At 30.5% G+C, this 22,529-nt stretch overlaps 1 protein-coding gene across 2 annotated transcripts in view; it reads right to left on the bottom strand.

The window, feature by feature from the left end:
* Positions 1 to 22,529, bottom strand: part of ARID4A (AT-rich interaction domain 4A) — an 82,909-nt gene that overhangs the window by 35,163 nt on the left and 25,217 nt on the right. For both annotated transcript variants that reach the window (XM_051977743.1, XM_051977742.1), the window contains exons 6-11: positions 21,746 to 21,825; positions 21,570 to 21,664; positions 20,080 to 20,212; positions 14,744 to 14,823; positions 13,829 to 13,905; positions 13,370 to 13,536 (exon numbers count right to left, since the gene is read on the bottom strand). In XM_051977743.1, the coding sequence (XP_051833703.1) occupies positions 13,370 to 13,536; positions 13,829 to 13,905; positions 14,744 to 14,823; positions 20,080 to 20,212; positions 21,570 to 21,664; positions 21,746 to 21,825 (632 nt within the window). The remainder of the gene's footprint in view (positions 1 to 13,369; positions 13,537 to 13,828; positions 13,906 to 14,743; positions 14,824 to 20,079; positions 20,213 to 21,569; positions 21,665 to 21,745; positions 21,826 to 22,529) is intronic.

The raw sequence follows: 22,529 nt of genomic DNA, 5'->3' as shown, positions 1-22,529 counted from the left end.
TGACAGCAAAGAGGAAAAACCAAGTATAAATTACAGGTGTCCTAAATGTAGAAAAAACATATTTCAAATGGTTCAAACAAAGCACAAAAATTCATGGATTAAAATTCTATATGGTAAGTCAGTTCAAGATAGAGTTCAAGAATAAAATCCTAATGACAAGAAAACCAATTTTATTGGCTAGGAAAAGGGGGAGTTGGCTGGAGTGACTGATAAAAATGCATAGGAAACTCAAAAACTAACTTAGCTAAGAATATATGTAACACAACTTAAAAGAAAAGACAGGTAAAAAGTCTAGGAAAACACTGTGAGGAATGCAAAATCTTAGAATGAGTTTAGATTAATAATAAAAATTAAAAACAACAAAAAGGCCTTGCAAAATATATTTGGGAAAGAGGAAGAACAACTCTAAGGTATTAACTCACATCAATCAAATTTGCAAAAGTGATAGAATAAAAGACAGAAAGTACAGGAGTTATGAAAAGAAAAGCATAATAATATTTAATACTTAATGAACATCAAAGCAAGCATTAAGCACCTAGGGATGTATATTAAATATGGAAACTATGATAAAAATAAAACACATGTAAAGTGCTTTGCAAATCTTAAAATGTTATATATAGATGTTAAGTGGTATTATATTTTATCTATCTTTTTTTATTACCATCCTAAAGATGACAGAACTTATAAGAATTCATAAAAATAATCTGCTTCTGGGCACATAACTAAAAACTGTCATAAGTAGAATACAAAGTGAGGTTTTCCTGACTATCCCACTAAATTCTGGGTTGTTTGTTTTTTTAAAAAACATCATTTCATATACAATTGATTAATAGATTTATACATTGCTTAACTTACTTTACTTAAAGCTATCATAGTCAAAAAAGATAAGGCCCAAATTTATTATTTTGTAATAACAAACATAGCTAAATACATATGAATTTAAATGGTATAAAAACTGTTAGTATATTATACCATTTTAGGTCAATAAGATCATTCCTCTTTCTAGCCTCATTTCCTCCTTCTCCTTCTTCTATATTCCCCATTCAGAAAATAAATGAATAAAAATGACTGTGCCCTGCAGAACAGTATCATTAGGTGTGAGCTTTGGTTTACAATGTCAGCTCCCAAAGACACTGTAGCAGAAGTTACTAGTCTCAGCACGCAAAGTCTTTTTTTTTTTTTTTTTGGCCACTATCAAGCAACCTACTGCCTTTTGGGGAAAGAGCAAAGGGTGAGAGAAGTTTGGAGAAAGGAAATACATTCTAAGGACAGACAACAACTTTTATAAAGACAAGAATTAGAATGTTAGTCTGGTTGACACATATACTATATGAAGGAAAATAATGTAAACAGAAAGACAGATAAAAGCTATATTGAGATAAGCTTTGAATAATAGATTGAGAAAAAAAAAATCTTTCTAAAACATCTAAATCTGTTTCTCTCCATTGCTCAGGAACTTGAGTAAGCTCCCTATCTTCTTCATGCACTTTATTTTCAAGTGAAACTATCCTAATGCCTTCATGTCTGTGTTTCCTCATCTCTACTTCTTAGACTTCCTGATCTTCATTAGAAGTCTTGCTCAAGTATCACTTCTTATAGGAACTCTTCCCTGGTCCCTTCAATCAATCAATTCACAAATACTTATTAATCACCTTCTAATATGTTAGATACTTGGTTCAGAAAAATGAAAGTGAGTCAATATATGTCCTCAAGGGACATCACACTATATATTTATTGTACTAAATAGCAAAATGTCATATATATTTTCTTCCTCATATAATCATGTACAAACATCCATATATATCACAAAATACGTTGTATATCTAAAGAAGAATATTAACTCCTTGGGTCTGTTTTTCTTTTTTTATATTCGTGTTCCTAATGTCTAGAAAGTTTTTTGTAATTAGAAAATTCTTAATAAATTAAAATGACCATTAGATTGAATTGGAATCACTGAATAAGTTTTAAGCAAAGACCTGTGGCTTTAGGAAGATTACATTGACAACAATGTGGACAATAGATTGGAAAAAGGAAAGATTGGAAGAAGAAAATTAATTAGGAAGCTATTGAAATAATGCAGGTGAACGTGATAAGGGATTTAATTAGGGTGTTAGTTGAAAAAATTAAGAAAAAAGTAAAGCATCAAGAGATATATTAGTCTCAGACAGAACCAAGAATTAGACAAAAACAAGAAAATATTGTAATCTTTTGGATGTGGTAGTTGGATAGAGTAGAATGAGGTTCTCATATTAAATAAGGAACCAGTTGAGACTTATGATTGTGAATCTAAATATTAAGATAATGGTGGTCTCAATTTAAGTCTAGAAAAGATAGTATAGGGAAGAAGATAAAAAAATTTTTTTTGGATATTATCAAGGTCGAGATGCTGAAATAATGATACTGAATGTCTAATAACAAAAGCCTGAAGATTAAAATGAAGAGATACAACTTCACTATATAGTTCTGAGAGTCATCTGCAAATCAGAAGAACATTCTACACAGTAAGAACAACATTATGGAATGATCAACTTTTTACTTGGCTCTTCTCAACAATGCAATGATTCAAAGCAATTCCAATTAATTTGGAACAGAAAGAGCTATTCACACCTAGAGAGAACTATGGAGACTAAATGTGGAACAAACCATAGTATTTTCCCCTTTTTGTTTGTTTGCTTGCTTGCTTTTTTTTTTTTCCTTTGTAGTTTTTTTTTTTCCTTACACAACATGACAAACATGGAAATATGTTTAAAAGGATAACATATTTAACCTATATCAGATTGCTTACTATCTTGAAGAGGGAGGAGGTAAAAGAGGGAAGGAGAAAAATTTGGAACACAATTTTACAAAAATGAATGTTGACGTGATGGTGATGACTCTTTTCAACAATATGGTGATTCAAGGTAATTCCAATAAAATTGGGATGGAAAAAGTCATCTTTATTCAGAGAGAAACCTACGGAGATTGTGAATCAAAGTATTTTCACTTTTGTTGTTTTTTTTTCCTTTCTTGTGGTTTTCCCCCTTTGTTCTGGTTTTTCTAGCACAATGTGGAAAATATGGAAATATGTTTAAAAGAATTGCACATACTTAATTTATATCAGACTGCTGTTTTGGGGAGAGAGGAGATATGGGAGAGTCTCATAAAAATTTAGAACACAAAGTTTTACAAAAATGAATGTGGAGACAGCTAGGTGGTGCAGTGGATAGAGCACCAGCCCTGAAGTGAGGAGGACCTGAGTTCAAATATGATGTGAGACATTTAACACTTCTTAGCTGTGTGGCCCTGGGCAAGTCACTTAATCCCAATTCCCACAGAGGGGAAAAAAGAATGTTGAAAACTATCTTTACATGTACTTGGAAAAATAACATACTATTGAAAAAAAAAGTCATCTGTATAGAAATGTACTATTGGTGGAGTTACGGGTTAATCTGGAAAAAAATTTGGAATTATGCCCAAAGGTTTATAAAACTATGTATTCCTTTTGACCCAATAATATCATTATTAGGTCTGTATTTCAGAGAGATTTTTTTTTAAAAGGGAAAAAGAAAAAAGGCCTATGTCTACAAAAGCATAGTGGCTCTTTTTGTGATGGCAAAAATTGGAAACTGAGAGGATAATTACCAAATGGGGAACAGTTAAACAAGTTGTGGTATATGACTGTGATAGAATACTATTGTGCTACAAGAAATGATAAGCAGGATGCTTTCAGAAAAACCTGGAAAGATTTACATAAAATGATGCAAACTGAAATAAGCAAAACTAGAACACTATACATAGTAATGAAATTATACTAATAATCATTGTGACTACCTTAGCTATTCTCAGTAATAGAAAGCTCCAAGACAATTGTCAGACTTGTGATTTAAAAAAAAAAAATGGTATCCACTTCCAGAGAAAATAACTGATGTAGTCTGAATATAGATAGAAGGATACTATTTTTTACTTTATTTTTTTCTCTGTATTTTTTTGGGGGAGTGGGGGAGGTCTGTGTTTTCTTTCACAATATGACAAATATGGAAATGCTTTGCTTTAGTACACATGTATAATGTATATAAAATTGCTTGCCTTTTTAAAGAGGGAGGAGAGGAAGGAAGGACGTTAAATATTGGAGGAATGTTAAAAATTGTTCGATTAAAAATGAAAAAAGAAAGAATGTAACTGAGGGCCTAGGGCAAAGCCTTGGGGTACACCTTCCTTGGAAAACTGGCCATAAATGATGATCTCACAAAGGAGACTGAAAAACATTAGGCAGGTAAGTGAGAATTAAGAAGAACACTGTCAAAAAATTCCAAGGAAAAAAATAAGCATCCACACAAGTAGTATAAAACAATAGTTTCAAAAGCTGCCAAAAAAACTTGTGCAATGAAGACTTTGAATAGGCCATTAAATTTAACTGTTAAATAAATTGATGGAAATCTTGGAAATGTACACAATAATTATAGCTGATTTTTCTGAGTTTGTCTAATGAAAGGGTAAAGATGTAGGCTGAGGGGATGGAAGAATAAACTCCTTCCCTCCCGAAGATAGTAAATGCACATTTATAGATACCTGGAAAACAGAGCATTGATAAAGGTCAAAGATAAGAGTGAAAGGAATTACCTAAAGACCCAAAGGATAAAGATAATTTGTAAAGAATTCTAAGTAACTTATTTACAAACTATCACCTAAGATAATTATTTGATAAAATTTATGTGTAAAAATGTTCAGCTGTCCATGTAGAATGAAATTTTTTTGTAAGTTCTCTTTATATCTTTGATTGATGGATATAAAATAATTATTCAATTTTAAATGACTCAAAACCTCTAAATCATTGGAATAAAATCTCTATGAATCCCAAATTACAATTTCTTATCATATGGTCGGAACTGAGGCATCTAGGTTGAATCAGTTTAAATTTTAACCTGATATTTCTTTAAAATAAATTTTAAAGTGAGAATGTAAATATATTATTGATTTTAAAATACATACTAGTAAATCTTCAAATAATGTATCATACTGCTTGTTGAGATATACACATTATTTAGTACTATACCAATCAAACTCTCAAGAAACTATTTTACTGACTTAGAAAAAATAACAATAAAATTCATCTGGAAGAACAAATGGTCAAGATTTTCAAGGGAACTAATGAAAAAAAAAATCAAATGAAAGTAACCTAGCTGTACCAAATCTAAAATTATATTATAAAGTAGTAGTCATCAAAACCATTTGGTATTGGCTAAGAAATAGACTAGTTGATCAATGGAATAGATTAGGCTCACAGAACAAAATAGTTAATAACTATAGCAACCTAGTGTTTGACAAACCCAAAGACCCCAACCTCTGGGATAAGAATTCACTATTTGACAAAAACTATTTGGGAAACTGGAAACTAGTATGCAAAAACTAGGCACTGACCCACACTTACATACCAAAGTATATACCAAAATACCTATATACCAAAATAAGGTCAAAATAGGTTCATGATCTAGGCATAAAGAACAATATTATAAATAAATTAGAAGACCATAGGATAGTTAACCTTTCAGACCTGTGGAGGAGGAAGGAATTTGTGAACAAAGAAGAATTAAAGATCATTATTGATCACAAAACAGATAATATTGATTATATTAAGTTAAACAATTTTTATACTAACAAAACTAATACAGATAAGATTAGAAGGGAAGCAATAAACTGGGAAAACATTTCTACATTCAAAGGTTCTGATAAAGGCCTCATTTCCAAAATATATAGAGAAAGGAATCAAATTTATAAGAAATCAAACCATTCTCCAATTGATAAATAGTCAAGGAATGAGAGAAATTAAAATTAAGACAACTCGGGGATACTACTACATACCTCTCAGATTGGCTAAGATGACAGGAAAAGTAATGATGAATGTTGGAGGGGATGTGGGAAAACTGGGACACTGATACATTGTTGGTGGAACTATGAACGAATCCAACCATTCTGGAGATCAATTTGGAATTATGCTTAAAAAGTTATCAAACTGTGCATACTCTTTGACCCAGCAGTGTTACTACTGGGTTTATATCCCAGAGAGATCTTAAAGAAGGGAAAGGGACCCACATGTGCAAAAATGAAAATGAATGCCCATCAATTGGAGAATGGCTGAATAAATTATGGTATATGAGATAGAAATACATGGTAACATTAAGCCAAATAATACTATATATTCACTAAATACTTCTTGTAAATGGGTTAAGCAAATTTTATTTAAATAACAACCCTAGCTACACACTCAGTAAGTTAAACATGCAACTCTGTCCGCATATTTTTGAGGTGATATTGGCAACTGACAGTCTTAAATTACGACAAACAAATTTAACTATTTTAAAATATCTACTTTCAGAAATAATTCCTCATAGAAAAATAATAATTCATTAAAAAAAATTGAGACCTTCTGTTTAGTATGTCAAAAATTGTTTTAAGTATATGGGGAGATACTTCCAACTTTTGTTGTTGTTGAAGTAACTTTTACTTCAATTGAAGGAGGAAAATACTACATAATCCTTCAGAACAGTTAGAAAAATATATTCATGTTGTTGCACAAAAGTCCTATACTCAACATGACCCAGAAATAACTGATTTCTTGAAGACTATACCAGCACATCATAAATTCTGGCACATTTCAGCAAACTGGAAATCTTTGTGCCTAGGTTCTAACACTAGATGACTGGCCACCAAATAATGAAGCAAATATAATTTATAATTTTTAATAACAATCAGTCTCATGTCAAAAAACAAATACCGGAAGATCAAAATTGGATGTATCTATGATTTCACAAGTGTGTTCTTCTACATAGATGCTTATTTTTAACTATTCCATGCTTTTTCATGCTGTAATTCTTGCCTAAGTCTTTCAGTAAGTATTAGGGGGGAAAAAAATCTATCTAATGTACTAAATAAAGGCTTTCTTATTCTCCGAACATTTCAAGATCACCAATATATCACTTTGGGTTGTCAATCCTATCGTCTCCCATTCTCATTACATGTTTTTTATGATGCCTTTTACATTGGTTCTTGCATTGTTAATATGCTAAAATCTACTTTTTTTTATTACTTAGAGTTACTTGTAATTTTATTTCTCTGGAGATTATGGTATTCCATGATTCTCTGTCATACTGCATCACAAGGAGTTATTAAAGAGATGAGCTTTTGCAGAGGGAGCAATTAGGGATAATTGAAAAAGTATAATACAAATTCCAAAATGGGAATCCACTTGATCCTCTCAAGTTTTAACTTAAATAGTTGTTTTTTCATTTAAATCAGCAGACTGTAAAACCATTTTCAACAATAGCAGACAATTAAGAGTATCCATTAGACTATCTCAAATAATTTCTAAAATAGACACATCTCAATATTTAGCATACTTGTCTAAATGTAGAGCCAAGTTAAATATATTTAAATATAAATATACCTAATAAATACAAATTTATATATTATATTAAATAAATAGAATTAATAAATATAAAAGTATAAATATGTTATATAAATATAAAATGGTATAAGCAAAAGCTTTATACATTTATGTATATAAACATATCCAAGACAACCACTCAATCACTACCAATTATTTAGCTTTAAAAAAAAATTAGTTTCCTGGCTCTGAAAAGCAAAATAATTGATATGAAATTAATTTGTTTAACAAGAGAACTTCATATCTATCATTAACACTGGTTCCAAAAACTCATAGTTGCCAAATACAAATCAGTTTGGCTCCAGATATACTACTACATCTAGCTGAGAAAAAATGCTGTTTTTCTTTATGACTATTTTAAAAGTGTACAGATGTACACAAAGAGCCTAGTAATTCATGTTCAGGCCAAGAAATTTGTGAAATGAAATTGAGTTTCAGTTACTTCAGGAAAACACTGTTGTATAGCTAATACAGGTAGTACACAATCATAGTATAAAATTTCCATTTTCCCCCTATTTAAAAATTATGCAAATTCTCTCTTCCAAATATGTATATTTGCTACTCTCATAAAGAAGAATTTCTCCTGAATATTATACTCAGTTAATTTAAGATTCAAGATTTTAAAATGGCTTATGAGATTTAGCACAGGAAGGGAATTTAGAGATCATCTTAAGCAACGACTCACAGCAGAAAAGAAATAAGAGATCTAAAGAAGTTAAACAATTTGCCCAGGATTATACTGGCAGCCACCCAGAACCTGACTCCAAATACCATTTTCTTTCTATTAACTAAACTATGTTGTCACTAGCTTTTTCCTTTCAGAAAAGTTTAACTTCCCTAGATTAAACAACAACAACAAAACATAGACACTAAAGTATTTAGAGGCAACATGGTGTAACAGAATCTGCCCCAGACTCTGTTAGGAAGTTAGGAAGGCCTAGCTACAAGTTCTGAAGAGGTTTTTGTAGGACAATTGCAAATGATTTATCCTCTCAGAAGCTCTAATACTGAGTTACAGAACAGTTAGTAGAAGATATTTCCTTGCTGAAGAACTACCTCTCACATGAACAACCATTAATATATTGGCTCTATTAGCAAATGTCTTGTGGTTATAATCTTAACCAACTAGTTCTTAAAATTGGTTTAGTTACTCTTACGTCAATACTACAATGATAAAAATTCTTCACTCTAAAAAGCAAATGGACATACTAATAAGTGTATGCATGGGACATTTTTGTAAAGCTCTCCCATTATTATTAATGCTAAATATGGACAGGAAGTATAAACACATGGATGTATACATGTGTGAAAGTGCTTGCATATGCAAAAACTCAAATCTTTTCATTTGTACTGTGTGATCTAACTTAAAGCTGAATGTAATCTTTATAGTATAAATAAAAGGCTTGCTATTTTATAGGACATTTGTCTAATATATTTATAAAAACAAACTAATTTTAAAGAATTCTGACCCTTCTAAGTTTGGTGTCTAAATTAATGCTAATTATTAGTCATATTATTGTGATTAACTGGCCATATTTATTCATTAAAGGGTAGCATTTAAAAAGTTTTTAGCAGTAGGTCTGCATCATTAGGTGATATGAAAATTTCACTTAATAGCAATTAGCTTTGCTTAGTTTAGTGCTTCCAATAAATTGTTATAAATAATAATAAAATTTAGTTATATAAACAAACATGTAAATAAGCCATTTTTACCCAAAGTGTACATGAACTAGTCATCCACAAATGTTTCTTTACTTCTGATAAGAGAATTACTTATTAAAATTTCAAAAAAAAAAATCATGTATATTAAAAAAAAAAACCAATTTAGGATATTTGGATTAAAATCTATATACAGAATAAGTAGAAAAAAAAACTCAAAGTAGCTAATACCTCTGGAATATTGACCTTAGATATCCTTAACAACTATCTTTGTCTCCAATATGCTCTATTCTCCTCAAACAAAAATAAATCAAAAGTAAATGAAAAGTTGATAACACTGATTGCTTGAAGCTATACTTCTAGAAATCCCCATATCACATTCTAGAGTACAATAAACTTGTCAAATAGAAATATTCTAAATTGATCTTAGTCTGCTTACTTTAATAATAAAATAAATGATTTTAAATTCAAAATTAGTTTGCTTTTCAAGTCACCTCTATCAATAGAAAGAAATCTTAAACTTATTCAGTTAGAAATTCTTCAACCAATACATTTCTGGTGCAATTCTCTGAAGTCTAAACTACTTTAGGTGCTCAAAGTAGCAATTACCCTAAACCCTCCTCCACCCCAAAGTGGGGAGAGTTTAAAACTAAAGTTCTTCTAGGATATAGCTATGATCATACATTTAAATAAAAGATGTTATCAAAATACTTATATACCAGTCTATTAAGACTTTGTCAGTATGAACCTAACCCTGAAATCTAAAATTCTCAATCCAATTAAAAAAACTTAAGCATCAAATGTCTATATGATTTCATTGTATGAAATTTGGTTGCCCCATAAATACCAAGACCAACTATTATACAGCATTTGTTAAATTATTTGTTTGACCAGTAAGCACATTATACTTCATCAGAAGAAAAGCCTTTGAATTATCTTATTAAATTTCACGGCAGTTTTGGCTATTCATAAAATTATCTGACCTTGTTTATTTGTTAAGGGCCTATAATGATAAAGTCATGTAGGCCTACGCTATATTGTCATCAGATTTAAATTCATATTTTAAGTGCCTTTCCCTATCTTTGAATTGATAAAGATAGATGAAAGTATCTTATACTTTATCAAAGCAAAGCAAACTAGGAAATGAAAAATGAAAAAGTAGGTAGGTGTCATATATCAGTTGGAATGATTCAGCAATTGAATCCTTAGAACTAGCTGCCCAAAATGCAGTTTTTTTTTTAAGCAACCAAATAACTCAGTCAAAAAAAATCTACTTGTTTAGCCTGAAAACAAACACCAAATAAAACCAGTTCTTATCAAATAGTTCAACAAAGTATGTATTCAAGACTTATAATCTTGTGAAATATAATTAAATCCAATAAATCATACAAATCAATATTTCTATTTGGGACAGAGAAAGAGTGTAGATGTATTTCCCCCCTATTTTCTTTACTATTTTATTAATTAATATGTTTATATCTAAGAGACAGATGCCTGTCTCAGGGTTCTCACCTTATTTAATGCCCTTAAGTGTCATCTGCAAACAATAGGTACCTATAGTTCTTTTTTATATCTTTACACAGCACTTTTAATTTTCTCAGAGAACAGATTATAATGTTTATGAGTTGTAGGAAAAAAAGGCTAATTGCTTATTCATATTTGTATATACATTTAAAAACAGAGCTCTCTTTTCCTTTGTTTAAAAATTCACAGGGCTTCTAGACAGAATGTAGATTAAGAAAGAAGGAAAATTGTAACAAGAACTGAACACTTATAAAATTTAAAATTTAGCATTTACAATGCAGAATTCTAACAGATCTTAATAAAAGGTTATAAAACAGACTGCATCAGCTCACACCCTGCAAAATGTGGCCTGTTCACTCTGAAAACACATATCTCCCCCCCACCCCCCAACAAATAAATAAATAAATAATCCGAAACTACAAAGACAAAATTAACATTCTCTGTATATTGCAAGTTGTTTTGCTAAACTATCATGTTAACATATTGGTTTTCAAATCTACTTTATATTTTGGGAAAATAATTATTCGTTCTGATTTTCTAAAAATAGATTCCAACTGTCTTCTTACCAGAAAACATTTATTTATCTCAAGAAACTACAACATCCTCCACAGCATTTAAGTCTACAATTCTCATTTAAGTTCATATTTTTAGTAAATAAAATGGTATTCAATATATTAGACATACGAAAAAATTCTTACCTATATGATGCATTTTCTTTCAAATGTAAACTGGTAAGATTCCTCTTCTACTCAGACAACACAGTGTTTAGGCATTTTTTTTAGTCTAACTTGCAAATATCTGCTTTCTTACTTATGGCAAAACATCCACACAGTTATACTGCATTACTTACATTCTCTTCCACATAAAAATCAGACATTACATGAAAGGAAAAGAAAGACAGTCCATTTCAAAGCATCTGGCAAACCTCCACTGGCAACCTGCCAAGCCTCTGCTAAACCTTCCTGTCTCTCTGAGCATGCTCACATAAAACTAACAGCATGTTACTATAGCAACACCGTAGGTATCCTATAAGTATGAACAGCCATTCTGATTTCAGTAACAAAACCAAATATTGCCAGAGAAGTATAAGGAAAGAAATACCTGACCTTCTTTATCTCCTCCCCACCCTCCAAAGTAAACATTTTATTTTCAAAGAAGCTGGTATCTGTTCACACAATAAAGAAAGATATTATACTTTTCTAAGCAAATATCCAGAATATACAAATATCCCTACTTTTAAATATCTTTATTCTCCATTAACTCCATCCAAAAGCAAGGTAAAGATCCAATATATAATATGAAGCAATTTCATTTCATGTTACACATAAAATCAATTATTTAAGATGAATATGAATAGCATATGGTATTTAAGAGAGTATTTAATATGATTTTGTAGTATGATGTTTGCTTAAAAATAGAGATATGTATATATGGAATATTTAGCAGTGAAATATGGTTAATTCGCAGAATTTAAATGTCTCTTTGTATTGCAAACCAACAAATGAGAACCTGGAGAATGACAAATGATAACATACAAATATGTTACATATTCCCTTATACCTTTTTATATTTGGGTTTTTTTCTGGAAAAATCTTTAATTAAAATAATAAGATGTAACTTCTTTATTTTCATTTGGAATTACCTTTTTCTAATTTGCTTCTCCTTTCCCAATACCCAATATCTAAAAGGACTGTTTCTATTTTGAAGTTTTAAGGTATTACAGACCCATGATTTCATTAAAGAGAAATCTTGGCTTTGGGAAAGACAAAACTAGGGTTTTAAATAAGAATTGTAGCCTGATAGTGTGAAGAATTCACAACAAAGGAAAACTTTTTTTTTTTTTTTAACAAAGATATACAGGATATCGCTTTTTAAAAAAATCAGAAGTTGGAGATTATATTTTCTGAAATGAAAACAGATTTATCAGCTCACTTTGAAATAAATGAAAGCACTATTAACTCCATCATCGGTTATGGAGAGCTGCTAGAAGGACTGAAGGTTTAGTGACAAGAACATCTGATTTATGTCAAGAGGCAGAACTTGAATCCAGGTGTACTCCAAATCTATACTAGGCTACCTCTCCTGATAAGCCTTACAGTCTATGAACATAAGTGACCTGATGTTTACTTCATCTTTTTCATATCCCAAAGATCTATGATTTTATTGGTGTGGGTACTTCCTCCATTTAGACAGATACGCAGATAAAAACTTACTAAGCAGATTGTCCTCAAGGACTGCTACAGCTCAAAAATGCTTGCCTTTTCAACCAACTTAGTGATTAATTTCCCTAAAATCCTTGGATAACAATCCATTTTAGGGCTCACTTGAAGCCTTTGTAAGTGTGAAGGATACAGCAGAAGTTACATTTAATTTGAAAGCCAGAGTCTCATTCATACCATGAGGTAGCATAAAAAAAAAAGACGAGTGTGGCAGCCTTCATTTAGCAAATAAAATAAAACCTCAAGATCCAATTTTAACTAGGAGAGGGAAGTGTAGCTATCAAAGGACAGCCAAAACTTAATTTAAATTTGGCAAAAAATTTTGCTTTTTGATAATGTGGAAGAAATCACAACAAAGAGTAACTGTTATAAAAATAACTTTTTTTTTTCTTTTGGAAAAATCGGGGGGAAGGTCATATTTTTCTGAAATCAAAGCATATTTGATAACTCACTTAGAAAAAAAAAAGAAAGTATTCCTTTACCAAAAGAGTCTTAAATGCTATTAAACATTTAAATTATAAGTTTAGCATCATTAAATTTTACTTACTGTCTCTTCTTCTTCTTTTGCATTCTCTTTGTCTTTTTCTTCATCACTTTCCTCATTTGCTCCATCTTCATCATCACTACTGGATGACTCAAGGATCTCACTTATGTCCATTTTCCAATTATCAGGAACAACTTTGGTTTTTAAGAAGGTGCTTGCTTTTTGGAGGCCTAGGAAAGGATAGTATCTATTTACTATAAGTCAAGTCATATTTTTAATAAAAGCATATAAAAGTGAAATTTAAAAAAATAATAATACCAACTTAGAATCTCAATTAACTATTCAATCAGCTTACCAAGTTTTACTGAAAATAGCAACAATGAATGAATACCCAATTTTGTTTCATTCACTGACCTCCAAAGTAGACACAACTTTAACAGAGAATATTTCATATAAACAGTGAAGCAACAAAGTAATCATTTAAAGCTGAAATATGAAATTATGGATTTTCTTGTATTTTACCTGGTTTAGTAGAGAGCTCAGATTCAGGTAGACTAAGAATATCTACTTCCTTGATGTCCTTTCTTGCTATTGAATAACTGATTTGGAGGGGAAAAGGCAAGGGCAAAAGGGAAAAAAGAACCAATTTATTATAAGTAGTCTACCTAAGATCAACTAGTATCAACTAGTACATTAAAAAAAAAATTTGAACTATCACTTTTTAAATTATTTTTCTTATAATATGTGAAATACAAAAAAAAAGGTATATATCATCTGAAAATTCACTCATCAACAGAAAGAAAACTATAAATACAAAACTGTTTTATTTAATGGAAAAGGAAACAATAATTTAGTACAATAAGAAATATTTTTAATAGAAACTAGGCATTTTAACATTTATTAGGAGGGGTTTTCTCCCAGTTTTATCTTAATGAAAAACTTAGATACAGTATAGAAGTATTTAAATGATTCTGAAGGATTAGTATCAAAATTCTAAAACCAAAATGTATATATTTAGAACAAAGAAAAAGATTGTTTTTTGTAGGAGGCAAAATAAGAGTTTAGGTGAGAAGAAAAGCTTCTGGAAAAAAAGTGGTTCTCAAAGAGAGCATATCAAAGTAACCATCAGCAACAAAAGTTTTTTTGAGGATAATTAAAGTTATCTAATCATATGAAATACTTATATTTTCAATTAAATATAAAATTTCCAGTAAGAAGTAAATATACAGCCTTAAATGTTATTATTGAGAAAGAAAATGTTTGTAGAAAAATTTACAAATTTATAGAGAAGTTTTTTGGGAAAAAAAGCATCCTGTTTTTGCCACATACTTCAAAAGGTAATTTATAACCATTGAAAAGCAAAACTTTTCATATTAAGTTACATTTCCCCTCTTTCCCCATGCATTTGACTTTATTAGCAAATGTTACATTACTCACAATTTGGAATCTGTAAAAGATCTAACTAAACATTGGTCTTTTTTCACCATGATGTCATCATTACAGCTGGGAGAGATTACCTAAAGTTTCAAATAAAAGCAAATTAATTCAAATTTTTCTTGTTCCAGAAAGATATTTTAATTTCAATTTAAAACAGAATGCATCATAAAGAGAATAGCTTAATTATTAATGAATAGGTTATTTATTTTCCAAATAAAGCAATTTACAAAATAGTTTACTACTTACATCACAGAACTGTTGAGAAATTGCTTTATAAAAATATTCATGTTTATACAAATAGTCAATTGTTAAAAAGTATTTAAAACATCTGCATCCCAGATTAAAGTATACTTAGTGTATCTGTACTCACTAAATAAACCACAAATTAGAACAGCACTTATGTTGTCATGATCCAATTTATTATTCAGACTTTGTCTCAATCTAAAGATTTAAATATTTTGCACATAAACTAAAGCAATGATATCAAACCCAAATAGAAATGAATCCCTGAAAGTCACAGATTGACTTAGAAAACTGCAATTTAACATTATCTATTCTGCCCTGCACTGTTGTTTATTTTGTTAAATATTTCCCAATGACATCTGAATATGTCCAGTGGCAAGTTTTGCCAGCTATACTCAGGCTGCAGCCTCAACTTGGAGCTAAAGTATTAAGTATATATATATATATATATATATATATATAGCAAGAAATAATATTGATTTAACAGATCCAATTTGCTTCCCAAGTACTTAAAAGCTTCAGTTTTAGAGGTAATTGATAGAACAGTGAATAGTATTAGGCCTAGAGTCAAGAAATGCTGAATTCAAATTTAGTTTCAACTATTTACTAGTTGTATGTCCCTAAGCAAATCATTTAACCCTTTTTTGCCTCAGTTTCCTCAACTGTAAAATGAGGATTATAATAGCACCAATCTTGCCAGGTTATTATAAGGATCAAATGGGATATTTGTAAAGGCATTTAATACAGTTTTGGAACATAATGGATAGTATAGAAGTGGTCATTCTCTTCTTCAGCTGAATGTTTATGTAGCTTTTTTAAAAACTAATTTAAATATTAAAATTCTAAAAATCTGGGGAAAAGATTTTATCAACTTAACTTCTGAAAATATATAAAAATCCCTTTTCCTATTATTAACACACTGAACAATTAAATTGTGATTTTTTTTTTTGCATGAATTATGAGGGCTCCAAAATTTTTAAATATTAACACAGAGAGAAAACCAATAATTCGCTGACAAATTTTCCTTGGAAAGACCAAGTATATATTACTAAAATTATTAGCAGTAACAATCATCTAGAAGATCTGATTTTTACTTTTACCATAGAAAAGATTAAATATTTTTGGCTAGAAAAGAATGTAAACATTTCTAATTTGTATAATGGTCAAAAAAACTTTCAGCAAAGTGCAACCTAATAATCCTGGACTTAAAACCTATTTGTCTTTCTACAAAAGTGCAAAGGTCCACAATTATCTTGGATCCACTGCACCAGAAAAATAAATCCAAAAATTAGAGAAATGTAAAATAATGTTTAGCTATCAACAATTATGAGGTATCAACCATCTATCTAGGACTAAGTTGAAGAAAACACAAAAAGAAAAATAGGTTCTATAATTTAGATCCAATTTTGATCTTACTGAGGAAAAAGAGATGAAAAAAGTCAAATAATAGGCCAGTTTAATAATGGTAGAGTTCAGAGAATGAGGAAATGAATATAATTCAACTAAGTTGAAAGTATAACTCAATTAGGCCTCTAAAAATCAGGTAAAATGTCAAATGGTAACAACGAAGGAGAAAGATATATCCAATCAGTAAATTTTATTGATTCTTCCTGTGTAATGTTTCCAGTCGCCCATTCTTCTTTGTTGTCACATTTCTAATCCAAGTCCTATTTACTTGAATTTTAGTTTACTTTAACAACCTTCTAAGGACTTGTCCCTGCCTATAGACTCTCTACACCCTTCACCTCACTGCTTTTCAACTGATGTCCCTTCCCTTCCATTTTGGGAAAGTCATCTAATTATTTTATTATATAACTTGTTTGTTCTTTACCTATTTTCTTTAGTTACTTTGGTCCCTGATGCCTGACATCCCTTTCTTTCCTCTAGCCCGTTCTTTAAAAGCCACTTTCCCTACCAACTGTCTGACTACTCTAAACTTCATTAATCTTCCTCTCCAATTAAGGAATACTGCACAAAGCCTATATCACACAATTATTTGCCCAACACTATTTACTACTTACATATATGTATGTGTATATATCTTGCCTGACAATCTAAACTATAAACTTAAAATACTATATTTCATAATTTAAGTCAGTATTTATAAAATGCCTAATCTGTTTAGATTGTGCTGGATACTGGGAAAGATATAAGATTTAGCTCAAATATGGTCTCTACAAGGAACTTTCACAGCTCAACATAGAGATAAAACACATGCAAATATTTAAAAAATAATACATGCATCAGACATCCAGTTTATCATCTCTTCTTCCTAACTTTTTTCCCCCTAAAAAGATCTAAATCCATGTCATTGATCTTTTTAAGGATGTTTTAACTCAATTTTTAAAACTCATGAAAACTAGGCACTCTAATAAACTATTGGTGAAGCTGTGATCTATTTGGAAAGATGCTTTTTTTGTTATTTTTTGGAAAGTAATTTGAAATTGTTTCTTTAAAAAACTAATCCTGATATGCCTCTGTAAAGCATATATCCCAATGAGGTCAAAGAAAGACAAGTCCAATATACCAAAGTACAAATAAATCCATCTTTGTGTGAGCAAAATGTGTAATACTTTTTTTGTGTGTGTAGTAAAAAGCACTAGATACAAAGTATATCTGCTCATCAAGGAAATGTAGCTCATGTATGCCAAAAGTATCACTCTAATTGCGTGACCAAAAAAGTCCAAGCCACATCTCTCTTTATATGACTTTTATGTAGCACAGTGTTAAATATTTTTGCTGACTTTTAAAAACTGAATTAAGAAAGTTCAAAACGTGTCATATAATATCTGAAGGAAGAAAAGATTTTTCTTTATTAAAAAATTGAATGTAAGAGATGGAATTTCAGTTAGGTTTTAAAGGATGGGCATTAATTGTAAAACAGAAGAGACATTCCAAATAATATGGTACAGCACAGTCAAAGGTACGAGGTTAAAAAAAAAAAAGCTGAAAGAATGTGTGAGTGACAAATAATTAAGTTGAGGCATGGGACATATAGAATAGTATTCCTGGAGAAGGCTGTAAAGATAGAATTGTCACCAAATTTTGGAGAGCCTGGAATTTCATTCAAAAGAATTTAAAGTTTAGTCAGGTAATAAAGTTACTGAAGATATATATGGAAGTAACATAATAGCCTGATGGAAAAAAGAAGGATGGATTGGAAAGAAAAAAAAGTAGAGGCTGGAAAACCTACTAGGATGATAAAGTGATGATTCAAGTAGATAGGAATGAAAGAAAAGAATAGATAAAATAAAGACTGAAGGTACAGTCATTAAGATTTGTTTAGCTACTGGATTTGAAAATGAAGAAGAGAGAAGAGACCAAGATAATATATCAAAGTTTTGAAATATAGGAAATTGGTATTGCTAATGATAGAAATACTGAAAACACAACAAGAAAGATTTAGCGGGGAAAGATATGTTCAGATTTAGACATGTATATCTAAAGGTATTGGACATTGAAGCAAAGGTATGCTATAAGCAGTTGTAGACAGAGGTCTGGACTGATAGAAGTGACAGTTGAAGCAGTAGAAGTAAATGAGATTAAGGGAGAAAGAGGAGAAAAGACCAAACTTTAGGGAACACTCAACTTAATTAGTTCAGGAGACAATGAGAAGCCAGTTAAGCAGAACAGAGAAAAGTAGGAAGAAATTCAATTTAAAAACTAAGTTTAAAAAGTAGGAAGAACACAGTGTCTCTAAAACTAAGTGAAGAAGTAAAAGGTGGAAGCAGAGTATTCAACATCAAATGCTACTAATGAGAGATTAGGCAAGAGAACAACTGAAAAAAAGGTCATGTGATTTGTTGCTTAGGAAATCACTAATGCCTAGAAAACTAGATTTAAAGGGATTGATTAGGAAAGAGAGTTATCACATATAAATAAAAATAAGATTAAAAATGGATGGTCAGAAAAGTCAGGAGAGGCTTTTTCACAAATTAAACAGTTGGTAAAAAGATGGGGAAGAGGGAAAAGAAATAAGAGACAAAAGATGCATAAAACAGAGAAGATGATTGCTTGAACAAGGCCTTGGAGGAAGGTAAGGTGGTGGGGTACGTACGGGACAAATAGATCAGGATGTAGGTAAAGGAATAATTAGCTTAGTGAGAATACTTTAACTAGAGAGAAAGAGAAGAATGGAAAAAGACGAGAAAGACGAGAAAGACAGAGTTGAGGTAATTCTTATCAGATGATTTTTTATTCAAAGAGTCTCTTTTCAATGAAATTAGGAGATTAGGTACTTTGTCAAAAATGTAAGGGACAATTGCTGTGGTCGTTTTTTGTGATGTCATAAGACAGTAGTACTGGACATATGACAGCTACCCAAATTTTTGGTTGGTGATACTATGAGAAGCAGCATGGTGTAAATTTCTAAGTGCTAAGCTGAGTGTCAAAAAAAACTTGGATGTGAATCCTACAGGAGTTTGGAGAAAGTCCTTATCGCACTGAGAAAATAGAGATAAGATCTGTAGTACTTACTTCATAGGGATACTGTTAGGCTCAAATAAGAATATGAGATGAGCTTAGCAAACTTTAAAGTATTATATAAACTATATAAGAACAATTATATGATCAACTAATCACAAAAATATAATAGAACAGGGATGGGACATGCATTATTTAGAGAATCAGCTAGCCTGACCAGAGGGCTCATGTTTGCTGCCCAAATTATAAGGAGCCTTAAATGACAAGCTGAGGAATTTAAACCTTATCTTGGAAGCAAAGAGAGTCATCTGAAGTTTTTGAGAAGAGCACCATAATGAAATCAGCATTTTACAAAGACAACCTATATGGTTGAAAGGAGAAAGACAATAAGAAGCAAGGGGAAACCAAATAAAATACTGTTGGATTTCTCTTAAGTGGGAATATAAGAAATATTGGGAAAGAATAACTTAATAACTTATTAGATAAAGGGCAAGGAAAAGGCAAAAGATAGTAAAAGAAATCATTTGAATATGCTATTCTGAAAGTGTAATTCTTCATAGATAAGAAAAACTGTCAAAATATTAATGGTTCTATGTTTTCTCCTCCAGGAACATAAATGTAGAACAAATATCTTAATTGTTTTACCAAGTGGACAAAGTATACTAACTTACCAAGGCAGGGTACCACTCAGTTTTCTCAGAAGAAGAACTCACACTCACAACTTTTCCTAATAATTCATCATTAAGACGTCTCTTATCTTCATCTTCTTCTTCACTACTTTCCTCTTCTTTTTCATCTTCTGTCCTACAGTATAAAGGCAGTAACACAATTTAAGTAACTAAAACAAAACTACAATGTAAACAACAATAACAACATAACTAGGGTGGTGGGATTATAGCAAATACAGTTCAGAATGAAGAGAACATTCTCCCACATAAGCAAATTTTCCAGGTAAAAGAAACTTATCCAAATACCAATTGGTTTTATTTTTTAAAACATGTTAATGGAAATATTTCAAGAATTTAATGTCTATTTCACTATCTTTTAAACAAAACACAATGAACATCATCTAATGTTTTCTTGAGGCTCAAGGGCATCATTATGAACTATTTATTTTGTAACACATAATAACAATGTCCTCAGGGCAATAATCACTACAAAGATGCAAGCATTTTTTTTTTTAATCAAATGGTATACCTCAGAATTCTTATGTTTTTTCAATTCTTAAGACTGCATTGTAATTTTTCTGTCATTTCCTTAACTGTCAGAATTTCATTTCATTTTTTTTTTTGGGGGGGAAGGGTATTACTTCTTCAGATCTACTCTTTGAAACACCAGATGACTAACTTTATCAAAATGGCATTTGAAATAAAAGTAAACAGGCTTCAAAATGGATCTATAATTGCAATTAGATGATATTTAATATAACAACATCTTAACATCGAGGTTTTTGTTGTTGTTGCTCTTCAGTTGGATTCCCAGGAGTTGAAACTGGTGAAAGCTGGGCTTAATAGACAATTAACCTCCAAATAAATGAGTTATTGCTATACTGTATGTTACTTTATTTTACAGACTTTTGTTTGTTCATCACTCATAAATATCCCCAACAGTAATACTAAAAAACAATTTTACCTTTAATTAGAATGGGAATTTACATAACAAAATAAGGCAGTTACAATAGATCTTTTTTTTCTTTTTATATTCTAATACCATAAATATTTAACAGTAAGAAAATAGTCTATAGCAGAAGTCTCAAATAGGTGGCCTACAGTGAGCAAGGAGTTCACAAATACTCTCCAGTGTGGCCTGAATCAGATTGAAATGTAATTAGGAAATATTTAATATAAATTAATGTAACATAAACTAACTAAATTAATTAAATAAATACAATTTGAAATTTAATTCTGGAGCCTGAATATCAGCCAAAAAAAATGGGGTAAGAGTAGGGATGGTTCAAAATAAGGCCCATGGTGAAATATCTAGCAAAAACATTCACTCCGCATTGAATGAGAGTTAATTAGTCAAATTTTGATTCAATCTAAAATAGTAAAAAAAAAAAAAAATTTAGACTGAACTGGACTAATAAAATTGATTTAGTCACATAATCATTTTTCTTTTTAACAGTGACAAAACTCAGGAAAAATAATATGGAAAAACTCACACAGGGAGAGAAGATCTCCTTCCTCTGTTGGATTTCTTTCCAATTACTGGAGTGCCAAAGTGCTCTGGATTTGTTAGTGGAAGTTGGTCAAGTGTCTAGAGAAGAATATATGAATTATCTTAATGGTTTTCTACTACAGGAACTTGTAACTTTTAAGATTAAAACTGGATCCTTACTTCACTCTCTGCAAAATGTCTCTCTCCTTTGAGGCACAGGGAAGTTCGTCTTAATGTCCTCTCATCACCATCATCAAACACTGCAATGAACCAAAAAGTAGCAAGGATTTTATTCAATATTCCATTACAAAATGCAAAATAAATTTCATAACAAATATTCAACAGAAAACTGTCTTAAAACTTTTTTAACCAAACCTATGATTTAACTGTTGAAGGGAAACTCACTTTACCAATGCATATTATACATGTGCAATTTAAAGAAGGGATGTGAATTTAGTGAGGTGCTCCTGATTGGCTGTTTACTATCTATATAGCCTTTCAACATGATATCATTATAATTATCTAGTATTAAGTATTTACAAACTGATTAAGACTTTGTATGACCTGTATGGGAAAATCATTATTTATTTCCTTTTACAATGCAAAATGACACAAATTAAAGACTTACTCTGATTAAATCATCTCTCTTTTCCCATTTAAACTATAGCTCCACCCAAGAAGTCTTGTGAAGCAAAGATATTATTATTATTATAGCAAAGCTATACGTTTATTTAAAGCAAAAATAACAGAAAATTATGTGTCTTGATTCATTCCCTTCTTTCCCTAAAAGTAGTTTTTAACATCTTAAAGCTAGTTCTTAGAAGCATGACTTTTCCCCACCACTTCTAAAAATGCCACCAATACATGGAATGGTCGAATATCCATCTGCAAAATGTAATTTTAACCTAAAAACCCATCTTTTGGAAGAGAGGGACATTAATACACTAGAAATCAAAAAGAATTT

This window comes from Antechinus flavipes, chromosome 2 (assembly GCF_016432865.1).
Source record: "Antechinus flavipes isolate AdamAnt ecotype Samford, QLD, Australia chromosome 2, AdamAnt_v2, whole genome shotgun sequence".
Lineage (NCBI taxonomy): Eukaryota > Metazoa > Chordata > Mammalia > Dasyuromorphia > Dasyuridae > Antechinus > Antechinus flavipes.
This window is presented reverse-complemented; position numbering and strand designations above follow the sequence as displayed.